The following is a 15,860-nucleotide window of genomic DNA, read 5'->3' as shown; positions in this document are numbered from 1 at the left end:
CGGCGTAGAAATAATGATCTTAAATCGTATTAAAATCATAGTAATCATCATAATAATTAATCATAAATCATAATATTAGTAATCATAAAAATCATAATTTTTAGGTTTTGAAATTAAAGATACAAACATAAATTATATTATAACAACATATTATTCGAAATAAATAGTAATTAAAAATATTGTGGTATTCGTAAATTTTATTTTTTTTTTCACAATTTCCAATAATTATTTTCTGTACATTTAGGATATTTAAGTTTCATAATAAACACCAAACAAATGAATAACACGTATCTTCACGTATTAATATGTATTTGTAGTATTTTATGCTTGAATGATTGTATTAACTATTTATTTAATTAAAGAATAATATTTTTGTAGTTTTATATACCGACTGTACTACTCTTAGGAACATGTTCTTATTTTATAGTAACCTTTTTGCATTTCAATATAATTACCTAATCATTTTCACTCTTACCAATACTCTAATTAACTTTTAATAAATGTATAAATGGCATTTGTATTTGATGTCAAATTTCGCTTTTGCTTTTTATATTTTCACAATTTATTTCGTATTTCTAATCACAACGTAACTTATACAAAAATATAGGTGAGTATTCGACACAAATTTTAGCTGAAATTATATGTAATTCCGACTTCAAATGAATCAGATAATTATTATTGGAATCGTAAATACATTATGCTTGTTTTTTTAATAAGAAACAAAATTAATAAACAAGAAGAAAACTAAGCCGAACAAAAAGAAGGTTTAAATACTTACTAATGTTATCAAGATTTTGTTTCTAATTAACAGTATTATTGTTTTAAATGTTTGCTTCGTAATTTATTCCTTCAATTTAATTTCACATTTATTCTGAATAACTTCACACCTGAAATCTCATCTGAAAACTGTTCTTTTGGAAACGCCGTGGTAACTTTTATACGATTTTCTCTGAACTCAAGCAGGCGTTGATTGGCTCAGGGGCCGAATGCGAAACCAGGGTCGATCAAAACGGGAAAGTCGGTAAAATTGGTTGGGACCCAACATACAGAGATTTGCCGGAGTACCACGTGCCGGAAGACAAGAGGATGAGACCCTTGAGACTGAGGAAGAAGATATACGAATTCTTTACGGCGCCGATTACTAAGTTTTGGGCAGATTCGGTGAGTACATTTCGTATTTCAACTGTCTAATAGGTAATTAATTTTGGTTATTGCAATAATGGTAAAGATTTAACACTACATAAAAAAGTTTAATGTATGTTCGATATATGCACAAAAACGGTGTTTTAAAGCATTTTTAAATTCCTTTACCATCGTAGCCTTGCTTCGTAAACCACATTAAAAGCATTTTCATTTATTTATTTGTTGAATGTAACGAACGTGCCCGGCTCTAAGATTCGTTTGATACCGTCCGATTGTTGATAATGAGAACTAGGCAAACGTCTGTAACAGTGATTTTGTTACGAACTCAGTAAATCAGTTCACACTTTACTTCGATTTATAAATTCAGACGGATGATGTCTGCTGAAATGAAATGAATGAAATGACGTTGTATGTATTTAAGAGGTTTTAGTAGGATGATGAAATATTTAAGTTTTTTCCTCTAAGTAACCGAGCTTGAGCTAGGGTGGATATAACTTTAAACATAATATCTAATCATCTAAGTGTGATTGGACTGCGATATTATAAAATGTTTAGTAAGATAAATTGGCAACTTCTTGGTTTGGCAGGTTGTTGGTGAGTGGGTATCACATTCGCTCATAATTCACTGTTTCTGTATATAATGAAGTATTAAATTCAAATATCTTCAATGTCCTGCCAACCATAGAATTTAAAATGTTAAGTATATTGCAATTGTATAGATGTTTCAGGGTCAGTAACAAAATCAACTCATCCTCGCGACTTCGTTATCAAAGAGTGGATTATTTTGATTAAGTATCATGCAAAACTATGATAAATGTTAATCAAAATTGCCTTTATTCAAATAAGAAAGGTTCTTCAATAGTATAATTGATTAATGAACAAAGAACAAGTCCAGAAAAGTTAATTTAAGTTTAAAATCCTTAGAGAAAACAAACTAAAAATTAATACAATTTAACCGCACAGTTATGCTCGGTTTTATTATTAAAAAAAAAACATGAAAATCGAAAAGATACTTAACTATCGCTGAGTTGCATATGTAATGTTTAAACGATAATTTACGGATTAAAACAGTTCTCACTTCCCATAATTAATATGTTTGATCGAATCATTAATTAAAAAGTATCCACATATAATTAAAAAATATATATATCAAACAAACATTTCAGCTTTCAACGTTCATTATTTAAAGTTGTTTATTATCCATCAAATATGGCGGCGACCGATAACGTTTATTTTCATAAGTGTAGGTTAAAGATAATAATCCATAAATGCCATATTGTATTTAAGAAATGGTAATCATTTATTAATTTAAATTTCGAACAAATAATTATTTAAGTCCACTAGAATCGATCGTCAATTTTGCAATCGATATGACTGAACGTAGGTTTTTTTATCTGTGGAGTAAAGAAAGTGTAAACATTACAGTTGCTCCTTTGCTTGCTAAATTAAAAAAAAAACTATTTAATAAAAATAGTTATTAGTTATATATATATATAAAAGTAAACACAAATTAAGAAGTTTTCTAATTTATACATTTACAAAACATTAATGCTTATAGGTTAGTATAAGATAATATTTTTTACTACCGGTATATAACTTTTAAAACCACTAATTTTATAACTAAGAATGTAATATAGACTTAAGAGTTTACGTTACGACTTCGCGTACGCACCTGAGAAGATTTATTAACTCACCGAGTTTAATATAGGGCTACCCCTTACTTATCTCTCTCACCGTATTACGGTAAGACTCATTTAAAATTAGGTTACGAAACCATAATAACAGCATTTCAAAGGGTAGTATGTATTTTTGGAACAAAGTTCTTTTACGCAGCTAACAGTAGAGTGTACTGGGAAATCTTCTCATAAAGAAAAAGCATTATATCCCTCTCTAGGTAACTTTTCCTTCTCTTTTTCTTTCTCTCTGTCTCTTTCTGCTTACGGTTTTATATAATAATATCTTAACCTATTTTTTGTATTAAATACACGGGATTTTTAAAAAAAAAAATATATAATTATTCGCAAACGTTGTTAATTTCTCCTATTGTATCTGAATTAATTCAAATAAATATGAATACCTACAAATGTATTGCTTAAAAAAAAAATAGCCTCGAGATGACTGATTAAATCCATTGAAATTAAAAAATATTTTTTTGCATTTAGTTTTATTTTAAAATATATTTTCGAATGAAATGAAAACTGAATTAAAATTGAAGAATGAAATTAATGTCCAAAAGAAAATGAAATTCCGATGACCATCTTGGAAATATACTGAAGAACATAATCGGTTCATAAACAAAAAAGTTATGCCTTGAATTCTATTAATAAAAAATAAAAAAAATACAAAACGTGCCTATATGACGTGCATAGATATAACGATGGCGCCATTGCCCTCGCTAGATATCGAGTCTGAGTTATTTAAGTTTGGTAAACGTTTATTATATTCTATATGATATACTTTTAATTTGCTTTCAGATCGCCTACATATTGTTCCTACTGATGTTCACTTATACAGTATTAGTCAAGATGGATTCGACGCCATCTTGGCCGGAGATATACTCCATATGTTATATACTCACGTTTTTATGTGAGAAGATCAGAGAAATTATTACGTCCGAGCCTGTTGCTATTAGGTGAGATTTTATCTAATTATAATCGCTTTGAATTGATTAAATACCAAAGCTTAATTTTACTTTGCAGCTTATTCGAAACCTTTATTTTAACGTAATCCTATTTAGTGTCAACATTAAGTCAAAAGGACTAATCCGTTTTCACTGTGGATTTCAACTTGTACATTAACCATTTAAAAGTTGATATTATCGACCCTAACTGTTTATTCGCTTATGTTTAACGGCTTATGTTATTTATGTATTTGTGTATATAATATATCTGTGTACAGATGTACGTATTCGTTTAGTATATTTCTATATTTCCTTTTTGGAAACGTATGTCAAATTGAATATACATGATTATGAAAGCATAAGTTAGTTCATGATATGAAACGAACTTAATATTTATCACAGAGAACAAATGATTGTTTTAATTTAGAACGAACCAGTATTCGTTTGGTCTGTACGTTTATTTAATAACGATACGATACTGGAATACAATTGGAATTGGATGAAAACCTCGTGTTTGCTTCGAATATTTTTCTCTGGTATCAGATAGATTTATACTTGCTTTTAATCTTGAGATTGCATACAGATTCAAATAAAAGTATTAATTATTATGATTGAGGGTCGACTCAGTAGACGAGGAGCTGGCTAGGTGTATATGTATGTGATGTATACTTTAATTAATTACCTATACAGACATAAGTTCAGCGTATGGGCGTGGAACATGTGGAATACGTACGACGCAGGGTTCATTATATTCTTCCTGGTGGGGCTCACGCTGCGCCTGCGCACCAGCTCGATGGACGTCGGACGCGTCATATACTGCGTCGATATCATTTACTGGTATCTAAGGATACTTAACATATTGGGCGTTAATAAATACTTAGGTAAGTATATTGAATATTACTGGCTGCATTTAAATTCAGTGGTATATTTGTCTGCTTATAAATTAAAAATAAAATAATACAAATAATGATCTATGTATCTTCGTGACTTTGGTTTGGATTCTTTGTTTTGTCTTCATACGTATGTAAAAAATCCGACCGCACCGATAAATCCTCTTCGTGTCTTCTCCATCCTACATCACACTGGCAATATCATTTGTGCCGTATTTATCACAACTGAAAATCTCCGAACTTAGAATTGAGTCAAACAATTGTGTTCGTCACCAGGTCCCCTAGTCACAATGATGGGTAAAATGGTAAAAAATATGATATACTTTGTGGTGCTGTTACTGGTTGTGCTGATGTCGTTCGGGGTGGCGAGACAGGCAATATTGTATCCAGACAAGGAAGCAAGTTGGTATCTAATAAGGGGGGTAAGTTGAATCTGATAATAATTTAAATTACCTAATGAGACATTTTACGAGAATTTATGAGTAATATTGAAGAATGATTCTTCTCTTGATATGCTCATTATAAATTCATTTGAAATTAATGCTAATTTACATTTTGCATTCAGCTCAGAAACAGTTAAAAGTGCAACGAAATTAGCATTAATATGCATTTTTCAACTAATCGGTTTATGTCCGATTTCCTTTGATTTGTGCAAAGCATTTTAAACTTAAATTAAATTCGTGTTAAAATATTCCAAAAATGTAATCTTCCAAATAAAGTTCATAAGGTAAAGCGTTAAAAGAGTTTTTTAATCGAATCTCAATTAGTCAGCTCATACTAGAATTACACAAAAAAGAAGATTTTTTGTCGAGACGTATATTTATTCCAAATAACCAAGAACACAAAAAGCACCTTCAATTTCACCTGCAGAAGAAATTAACTATGCGAGCTCCAAATATCACTTTATATGCTAATTTGATTATTATTAATAATGTTTGAATCAGCAATTATTCATGTAACATTCATCGTCACAGGCATAGAATAAGACTATCCGACCTCTCCACCTATCTCCATCAATACTAACAATTCCAGGTCTTCTTCCAACCGTACTTTATGCTGTATGGCGAAGTATTCGCCGAGCAAATGGCTCCACCTTGCGGGCTCCCAGGGCTCGAAGAGTGCCGAGTCGGCCACTGGGTGCCTCCAGTTGTAATGAGCATATACTTGCTCATTGCTAACATACTATTAGTGAACCTTTTAATAGCCGTTTTTAATAATATATTCATCGAAGTCAACGGAGTATCTCATCAGGTTCACGAATCTTGAATCGTAGTCGTTGTCTCGTAGTATTTTTATTTTGCAAATTGATTTATTTAAAGCGGGTCGTATTGTGCTTAATAATATATTGGAACTGACTTAGTACACGTCTTCTTTTGCGCCTGAGTTTGTTATTTACTTCAATTGTTTCTTGTTATATTAAAAATGTCCTTAGAGATATTATACTTGTAAATTAAATGTGATGTACAGTCAGATAATCACTATATGACCCGCAACATTTATGATTTATCAATGTTTTAGTTACCTGTTGCGAGATTTGATTACGTTAGTGGTATAGGGTAGTTTTGTTTTTAATCAACTTTATGTAGTTTGGCGGTAGTTGAATTTATATCAAATTTATTTAGAGAATTAATTGCCAGTATTCATCCTTAATTTCATTCACCACACGATTCTATTATTGTTTTGTTGTGTCGTCGTTTTCATCAGAAGTTTTTACAAATTACGCATAAAATTTTAACTTTCTGTTTTGAGTCTGTTGTTATAATTTACGTTTATATTATCGTTTAGTTCACCCGTCACGTTATTTGTAGATATTCTTCCAACCGTACTTCATGTTGTACGGCGAGGTGTTCGCGCCTGACATCGCACCCGAATGTGGTTTTGGGATCGGCGACCAAAAGTGCGTGACCGGCCGCTGGATCACACCCATCGCGATGACCATCTACCTCCTCGTCGCGAACATTCTCCTTATAAATCTCCTTATCGCCGTCTTTAACAATATATTTAACGAAGTCAATGAAGTCTCGCATCAGGTTTTTGTTTTGCTTTTTATTTTGTTTTGTTGTTATTTTTGGGTTTGTTTAAGAACGATCAATCGATATTTCTTATTAGTTTAATAAGTATTCCATTAAAAAATTGAAAATCTAATGAATGCGTTAAATAATAAGGAAAAAATATTGATGATTCTGAAACATCCATTTGCATGTGTAATGTACTGTACAAATACGACTAAAATTATTCCAATTTATATGGAAATTATTATACGTTTGCTAGACCTCAAAGCCATTGTTCCTGAAACCATAAAACGTGACGGATTCGACCATTATAGCATATTGTGCTATATTTAGGCCGGTAGTGCTTTCCACTAAATGATGTTAGCTTTCGTTGTATAGATATATTTTTTTAAGTAAAACTTTTTTTTTATAATCTATAAATAATATCAAGAGCTTCTTACGCATATATATTAGCTCTGTTTTCTTCCCAATATAAATTTGATCAAGCAAGAATAAAAAGATAGATAAAATATTAAAAAATCTATTCTAAACTCGGTACAGTAAAATGGTCAAAACATGTATTACTTGAAGATAATGACGTCAAATTTTTTGACAAATTGATACACCTACTTTAACTAATATATGCATTACTAGGTGTGGATGTTCCAAAGATTCACCGTGGTTATGGAATATGAACAGAAGCCAGTCTTACCCCCACCTTTAATTATATTCTGCCATATTTACGCAACGTGTAAATGGGTGACCAGGAATGTATCGCACAAGAGATTCCAGTATGATAATGGTCTCAAATTGTTCTTGGAGAAGGAAGACATGGAACGACTTTATGACTTCGAGGAGGAATGTGTTGAGGGATATTTTAGGGAACAGGTAAGTTTGATTTTATTTTGATTAAAAAAAAAATAGGTTGTGTTGAAAATAGATTGACTCAAGTATGATATCAGCTCTTGTATTGGCCATGTTTGTATAAACGGAAGTTAGGTAACATAGCTACATTTTATAAATACTTATTAATTAAATTGAGAAAAATCGCGCTTCCCAGATTCTTAACTACCATACTACTATAAATTTCAATATCAGACATAGATATAATGATATCCAGATGAAGGCCGGTCGTATGCCACCATTATTTAAGGACCTTTCGTGTAAGCGAATTTATTTTATAAAAAGCCTTAAAATAGTTAAGATATGTTACGGTCACCTTTAGTTGGGCATTTAATTGAAGTCTCTCTTGACTACTATAATAACACATTTCAGGAAGTAAAGTTGTCTAATTCGATAGAAGAAAGAGTCAGAAATACGACGGACAGAGTGGAACATATCACAACCAAAATGGAAGATTTTAATCAGAAAGCTAACTGTCAAATACAGTCTATACAGGTAATGTTGATAAAATAAAAACAACTAACTTAAAGGCTCTTGCTCTTTGTACGCCCGGTTGAAACGAAGTTCCTTTCGATATGGAATATATTTTGAATGCCTCGTTGGTCTAGTGCCTAGATATAACTATATAAGGCCATAAATTCCAAGGTTCTGGGTTCAAAACCCCAGGTCTGTGCCTGAACTCTTTCCGGTCGTGTTGGATTTGCTGTCCCAACGGATTATGATAGTGAAGGAATATCTCTATTCTCTACCTGTGTTTGCCCACAAATACTCATTAAGGATAACTAACGTTGAATCAGCGAAATGGTTTACGGGCCGCCTAGCGGTGTAAAACATCGCAGGATCAATCCTGATCCCTTGGGCTATTGTCGTTTCTGCTCATAACAAAAGTGATTAGCTTAAAAAGAGGGGTAAATAGGAATATTAGCAAATCCTTAATTAATACGTGGTATTCCAACTATTTTTCTTAAAAAAAATTTTTGGACCGTGGCGAGTTAGCCAGTCTCACCACTAAAGTCTACTACTTCATTACAATTTTAGCTTCTCAGTTTTAACGAAATTAAATAATTTTAAAAAAGATTATAACCTGTTAAAATGAAACACAATATTTCCTTGATTCAATAATTTATATATAGACTCAGTGTCTCTTACAACAATATTTTTTTATTCGGATTTTTCGTCCTCGACTACAGTAGGGTTGCCATTATTAAAATTTCACTTAGACTTCGGTCGTGGCAACATTTTTAACCGAGAAGATTTACATATTCAAAGTTAAATACAGTTTACCACTTATATTAAATTTGTCATCTGTCATCTATGAGTAGATAAGTGGAACGGGAGTGTTTTTATATACTAACTATCCATCCCGGCTTTCTGATCAGTCCAGTTACAATAAGAGTACTGTGTAATCAGAATAGTTCACTAGTGGCGAATTCATCCGATTGTCCGATTGTTCGATTTTATCTTCTGATTTCTTAAACATTAGCAGTCTGTAAATTTTCCACTCCTGGGCTAAAGCCTCCTCTCCCTTTGAGGAGTAGGTTTGGAGCATATTGCACCTCGCTGCTCCAATGCGGGTTATATGCTCATTTCTTAAAATAAACAGGATTAATGTTGTAATATTTTGAAAAAGTTTATTTTATTAGACATAATTAATATGACTGAAAAGATCGACCTAGTGGATATTTATATATGTAGTAATTTCTTCGAAAATATTCATTTAAATTACATGCTGTAAAGGGCCATATTGATCTATATTGAATGCACAATTTATTTAAGATACCTAATTGGATAAGGATTAATGCTATATTGCTTAAAATCGCTTCGAAAATAAGCCATTATTTCTCGTAAAAAGTAAACGATAAAAAAATGTTTATTGTGGGCTATCTTTAAGAAATAGACATATACCATCGCGGACTTTTTTGTAGACATTTTTGAGGTGTACAATTCTGTAGTACATTATTTTGATCTATCTTGTAGGGTTCAGCCAGCGTTTACAATGTAAGCGCAAAAAATGTATAAATTTACGACATCACATTAGAAACTTTTAAAATTATCAGTGTTACTTAACTATATTGTCTATGTATTACATACAAAAACCTCCTTCTCGAATCACTCTATCTATTAAAAAAACCGCATCAAAATTCGTTGCGTAGTTTTAAAGATTTAAGCATACAAAAGGACATAGGGACAGAGAAAGCGACTTTGTTTTATACTATGTAAAGACTAGTACTAGTAATACAATACATAACACGTGTACAGTAAGGGTATATATACAACATATATATTGAAAAACAAACATTAAATGAAAAATCTTTGTTTTTGTCCGGCTAGGGAATTTGAAATTCTCGGCTATAATGTGCTTGTATTATACATATAAACCTTCCTCTTGAGTCGCTCTGCCTTTTGATGAAAAATACATTAAAAAATCCGTTCCTTAGTTTAAGATCTAAGGGTACAGACGGTGGGAAGCAACTTTGTTTTACAACATGTAGAGATTCATCAAAAATTGTTTACGTTCAAACGGAATATGTAAATCTAGAGTTTGATTATTTTTACTCCTTTTTCGATTGGAATATGATATATGTACTTCATATTCGAAAATCCATCCAATTCCGTATTCCATAACTCGGTCCTTTCCTCAGTTCCCCCCCTCTCCCCGTACCTTTGCTGTCAACAGGTACATCTGTCGACCCTTCTCCGAGCCAGATGTTCGAGATTTTATATTGTTTTATTCATATTAACCTTTTTACCGAATCACTTTTGTTTTGGCTTTTAAAAGTTTCTTTGATTTTAGTGACGTAATTTTTATTCTGATAATCGAATTATGTCCCGTTACGAAATGAACATTTTTTTTTTTGTAAGCAATAGTAAATATGTTTTATTCACTTATAAAACGTAATTATTATTATATATTTTAAAATTACCGAACTTTAATTGGACTCAGTGTTCAACGCTTGATTGATCATACCATACAATCATACGTACATATATTTTGTCATAATCCCTTAAAGGAAAGGTATCGAAAGGTTTATCGATTTTTGAATTAGCTACGTTAATGATGACAGTCTATTATTTATTAAAGTTATATATTGGTGTAAGATTTACTATTTACATTCATACAAGTGTGTTGACATTATAGTACGGACATTGGCACTGTAAAAAATATTAACCATCCCTTGAGAACTAACATGTTATGCCCCATACGCCTGTAAATACTACGTTTAACTCGCCCTTCAAAGTGTAACACAAAAATACTAAATATTGCTGTTTGGTAGTGGAATAAGAAACTCCATTCAAATATCACTGCCCAGCAATGGATTGAATTCACATATAAATTTCAGAGCGTGGAATTTAGATTACGCAAGTTGGAAGACGTAGCGGAACAGACTATGAACCACTTGGCTGTGATACACCGTTTCATGGCCACGCATCCGTCTCTCGTTAATCGAGGATCGACTGACACATTGGGACCACCACCACCTACCTTTCAAACTGGAGCAGCACGGCTCAGAACAGCCAGTGACAGATCTGAGGTGAGTGAATCTTTTATTATCTGTATCGGTGGTTTTAAATTTCGAACACGACGAAAAAAACGAAAAGCATAAGGAAATGTTTTGACTAGGTATACACGCCAGAAAAAGAAATTACCCAATACGATGACTGTTTCATTTTACCGTTAAAATTATGAAGTGCAAAATTAATATAAATAATTATATGTATGTGTTTTATGTGGTCACTTGGTTTCGATGTTATTATAAATAACAAAATTTACATATTTTTGTTTGCTGTTTAAGCATGTTTCATTATTTAACATTATCAGTGTTATATGTTTGTTGCAAATTCGACCTTATTTCTTCACGTTAAGTGTTGAATTGATAGGAATAAAATTGTGTTATGCATTTTATTATATTTTTTTTTTTTGCAAAAATTGCGTGTGCTTTTGCGTGTTTTGTGGTCTGGTTTTCGGAGATATTTTAATATAACCATTTTCACAAATCAGCCCTAATGAGACCAAAAATATATTTTTGTATGAAAAATTCTCTTTAATATTTTAATAAGCTAGAAATATTCTATGGCGTCTTGATTAAAATGTAAAAGTCCAGATTATGTCTGCGTCCGCCAGGAGATGAATAACGCTTTGTTTCTACGTCCTCTTACAAAATATCTCATTCTATTTGAAAACGAAAAGACACGGAACCGATAGAAGTCATGTTATTTTAGTAAATTTAATTGATTTTATTCGAATTCTTTACTGACATTTCTACGGTATATAATATTTAATATAGTAATTACATATATCCACGGCGTAACGACGTAAACGAAATAAGAACGTTGACCGTAGCTAACATAAGCCTAAAAAATTTGAGAATTTTCACTCAAATTAAAAATATACCATTAATATAAACTAGGACCGTTTTTAAACGGTTTAATTTACACAAATTATTCCTAAAATCTCCGAACACGGATCACAAATTACGCTCTGGATGTGCCGTTAACGTGGTGAGACGGCAGGTGCTGTCGGACAGCGACACAGGGGCGGCGCGCTTCGCGGTGCGCCCCGTGCAGGAGGAGGACGAGCACGCCTCGCAGCCCTCCGAAGTAAGCAGATCCATCCGATCCTATTCCACGTTTTACTACCCAATATTATAGAACATGAAGTGTTTTGTATTCGACAGACGTTAATTGGAAATCAAATTAACTTCCAAATCTTTTTGAAGTACGATGAAATTATTTCATTGCTTAATTTAACATTGAATCTTTGATTACAAAATAAAATAAAATGAATAAATAATTCATAATTTAGTTACCAACCTTCCTTAATATCTTATTAAGCTTTATCAGATTCCTCAAATATATAATTTCATAAATGAATGAACGTTGGGAAGTAAAACGGGGTTATATAAAATTACAAAGCTCTTTGGCCATTCTGTAATTTTAATATAAATAAATCGGTTACAAATGAAATGAAGATGTCTGATAGATCAGAGCGCTTCGTGTCGCATGAGACGGCACCAGTTTGTATTGTTTTTGTTTCATCTTTTTCTTGATAAACACATTTTTCGCTTCTTTCTATAACTCAAATATGTGTTACTTTTACATAAAAATAAATGCACATTGATTCGCAAACTCAGTACGCATTTGTTTTTGTTGTACTTAATATTAAGTACAAGGCATTGCCAAATGTAATTTTACGTGCTCATGTTCACAAGCTTCGTTTTGAAATTTCCATGTCACTGAAATGACTTGACACCGAATTGACTAGAACACGTAAATCTTCCGCGGCTGCGGATTCAAACACGAATAAGCAACGACCGCTAGGCGGTGAAGGAAAACGTCACGAGGAAATCTGTATGAGCTCGATGGAATTCTGCGACATATGTATCCATCAATCCGCATTGGAGTCCAAAACGTTCTCCAAGAGAAGAGACCTTGGCCCAGCAGTGGGAAATTTACTGGCTTCTCATTTTTCAATAGACAATATTTAATTTCACTCGCGTAGCCGTTGCATGAATTCATTATCTGTATGCTTGTCATATTACACGTTATACAAACCAAAGGCCAGACTGTTTTAAGTCAAAATTATTATCACATGCATTTACATATGTATGATTTTTAATAAAACTCCAATTACTTTTCTTATAAGTTTCACAATTTCGTTGCAGTTTTCCTTTTGAATGAGTATTTTCTTCGTTACCAATTATTTATCGTTACCAAATATATAACAAATCATCATTAATCTAGGACGAGCTTCCTCAGTCTGGTCCAGAAGTCGTAGAAAAAGAACCAGAAGTAGATTCTTCTTCATCGTCAGCGGGAAGCGTCGCGGGTCCAGATGTGACAGTCATCAGGCCAACTGCCCCAGTTACACCAGCGCGCCAAAGATCTTCTGAAAGCAATAGAACTGAACCAAGTGAAGAGAAGAAAGGTATTAATAAAACTATACATTTGATAGTTTAATTTTTTTGGCAAAGGCAGTTTATTGAAAAAATATACGTTTAAAAAAAGTTGAGATATAAAAAGCGTGTTTATAATAAATAGTATATAAATATTAGTATATCATTATATAAATAATAATAACATTGCTTTTTCGCCGAACTTTGTCCAAAAAAATGACCAATCAACATGAATCTAATATGACGTTAAATCTTTAAAAAAATAAAAAGAAAAACGTTGGGATAAGACATTTACATCTTTAGCCTACGTAGCGTTTACCGCTCGAACTTCTTAACTTGAACTGCGATAACTTGACTTAAAAATAAGTCCCATGGGTCCCATATCTTCTTAACTTAAGAAAACTTTCTATTGTGGTTATGGAGTTGAAATAATTTTAACAGTAGGTTTTACTGTAATTATAGAGAAAATTTCATCGCGGTTTTCTCTAGCAATAAAGGAACAGTTATCCTGTGTGGTTTTAAAATAGTGGTGTAACCTTGAAACTATTTTCACTAAAATACGGTGCAAACTTGCTGGACACTGTATAATACTTACCGTGAAATTAAATTGCCTCAAAATAAATTAAAGCAAAAAATTAATAAGTTTGTTCTCTTTGGTAACTTAAACATAACTATTTTTTTTTCAAGAACAAATTTCAAATTCCTTTTTTGTGTATTAAGTGCCATCGATGATTGACGACGCGTTCTTGCCGGAGATGCGTGAAGTGCCGTCCGAAATGCACAGTCTGCGTCCTCGAACCACCTCAGCGGGTACCAGACGCACGGCCAACACGAGACGGTAAGCAAACTACCACTATACCACGAAGCCGTAGATAATGCTAAAAATCATTTTAATACAACCATTGGCAACATTATAAATTTCAATCAGACCTCAATATTCAGAATTTTTTTCGCAAAATTTAGAAATTACTCGACCAATGAAAAAACACTTTTATTGAAATCTTCATCGTTGACTATTAGGTGAGATTTGAGATTATGCTATTCTGAATACGTACATTTTCAATTGAAGAAAGTCTTAAGACGATTGCTTAATAAATACTAGATTCATGCAGCCGATAGTTATAGTTGAAAACCATAGCATGTTAGACTTTTTGTTTATTCCATATTTAGTTGTCCCGATATTATATAGTTTATCTTCACTCACAGAATTGGCCACACCGCGTTGTCCCGCGATAACTAAATTGACCATCGCCATGATTGTTTTAATTTTATTTTTTGTTACTTTCTTGCATCTGTTAGGAGACGATTGTGGAAACAGTAAGTCAAATAGTCATTTGACGAATGGCTTAGCTTTCGATAGCAATGTAGCTAGATGTAGCACTTTTTTATAGTTATTATAAGCAAATATGTATATAAGTAGCTTAAAACACGCTCGATAGTTTAATAAAATATATTTACATTGACACTTGCACTTTTTGTTTATGGTCACTCACAAATACGAATATTAATTGTCTATGGAATTTATTGACACATTTAAATTAGCGTTTGACTTTAACTACAATAAATATCGTATTTTGGTATAATTATAAATTTAAAATAAATAAAAGTAAAAATTGTCTTGAATTTAAATAGTCATTTGAATAAAATTTATTGAATGCCGTTTTTTATAAAATAGTTCTTTATTATTACACTATTTCTATGTAAATAATATACGAACTCTTCTGTAAAAGTTTAAAATGTCTCGTAGACTGTTACTAAACTATTTTTAAATTTACGATTGTGTTTAAAAAGTTATCAAGTTTTTATGGTAGATTGTATATGAAGGTAAGAGTAACCAGATGAGTATATATATGTATATACTATATACAAGTATAAATCGTATTTTAATAGTATTTATGGTAAGTATGAACATATTAACTTTTAACACGAAATTCTTTCTACAGCTTCATACAAAATACACTAAAAAAATTAAATTTCCTTGCCGAAAACATTTATAATAACAGCACAATTTGACCTACACAGCACACATTTTATGACCACTATATTGGAATGTGAGATATTAGTGCCCATTATAAATTCTGCAGGCGTTCTGAAGGCGGTAATGACTGTGGTATGGGCGGGCACCACTCCGGGCAGCACCTGGCGCCGCGCCGGCAGCACAGCCAGACGCATTCGGAGCCCGATAATTCTGCCGTCGATGCGAACTCGCTTCAGAACTCGGTCTCAGGTATTTTAGCTTATACTATCTTGTATGATGATTAAATAGGGATAAGAAATTCAATTGTTATAAAGAAAAGACCTAACAAGACAAATAAATACTATTTTGTTGATCGGTGTGAAAAATTACTAGAAAAACATATATAATATCCCATGATAAAAAAATATATTATGAACTTTGTTTTATATACTATCTATATTC

General features: G+C 32.0%; 1 protein-coding gene across 9 annotated transcripts in view; it reads left to right on the top strand.

The window, feature by feature from the left end:
• The window catches only part of Trpm (Transient receptor potential cation channel, subfamily M), a 265,036-nt gene that overhangs the window by 243,713 nt on the left and 5,463 nt on the right, over positions 1-15,860 (top strand). For 5 of the 9 annotated variants that reach the window (XM_026635909.2, XM_026635916.2, XM_026635899.2 and 2 more), the window contains 12 exons: positions 961-1,161; positions 3,618-3,775; positions 4,454-4,644; positions 4,930-5,075; positions 6,462-6,683; positions 7,299-7,532; positions 7,920-8,042; positions 10,889-11,080; positions 12,060-12,146; positions 13,290-13,473; positions 14,162-14,279; positions 15,526-15,668. In XM_026635909.2, the coding sequence (XP_026491694.1) occupies positions 961-1,161; positions 3,618-3,775; positions 4,454-4,644; positions 4,930-5,075; positions 6,462-6,683; positions 7,299-7,532; positions 7,920-8,042; positions 10,889-11,080; positions 12,060-12,146; positions 13,290-13,473; positions 14,162-14,279; positions 15,526-15,668 (1,999 nt within the window). Of the gene's footprint in view, positions 1-960; positions 1,162-3,617; positions 3,776-4,453; positions 4,645-4,929; positions 5,076-5,685; positions 5,905-6,461; positions 6,684-7,298; positions 7,533-7,919; positions 8,043-10,888; positions 11,081-12,059; positions 12,147-13,289; positions 13,474-14,161; positions 14,280-15,525; positions 15,669-15,860 lie in introns of all 9 variants that reach the window. The other 4 variants (XM_064217803.1, XM_064217804.1, XM_026635903.2 and 1 more) reach the window with 4 other exon arrangements.

Source organism: Vanessa tameamea, chromosome 18 (assembly GCF_037043105.1).
Source record: "Vanessa tameamea isolate UH-Manoa-2023 chromosome 18, ilVanTame1 primary haplotype, whole genome shotgun sequence".
NCBI classification, from domain to species: Eukaryota; Metazoa; Arthropoda; class Insecta; order Lepidoptera; family Nymphalidae; genus Vanessa; species Vanessa tameamea.
Note: the sequence above shows the minus strand (reverse complement) of the source record. Positions and strands in the feature narration are given on the sequence as shown.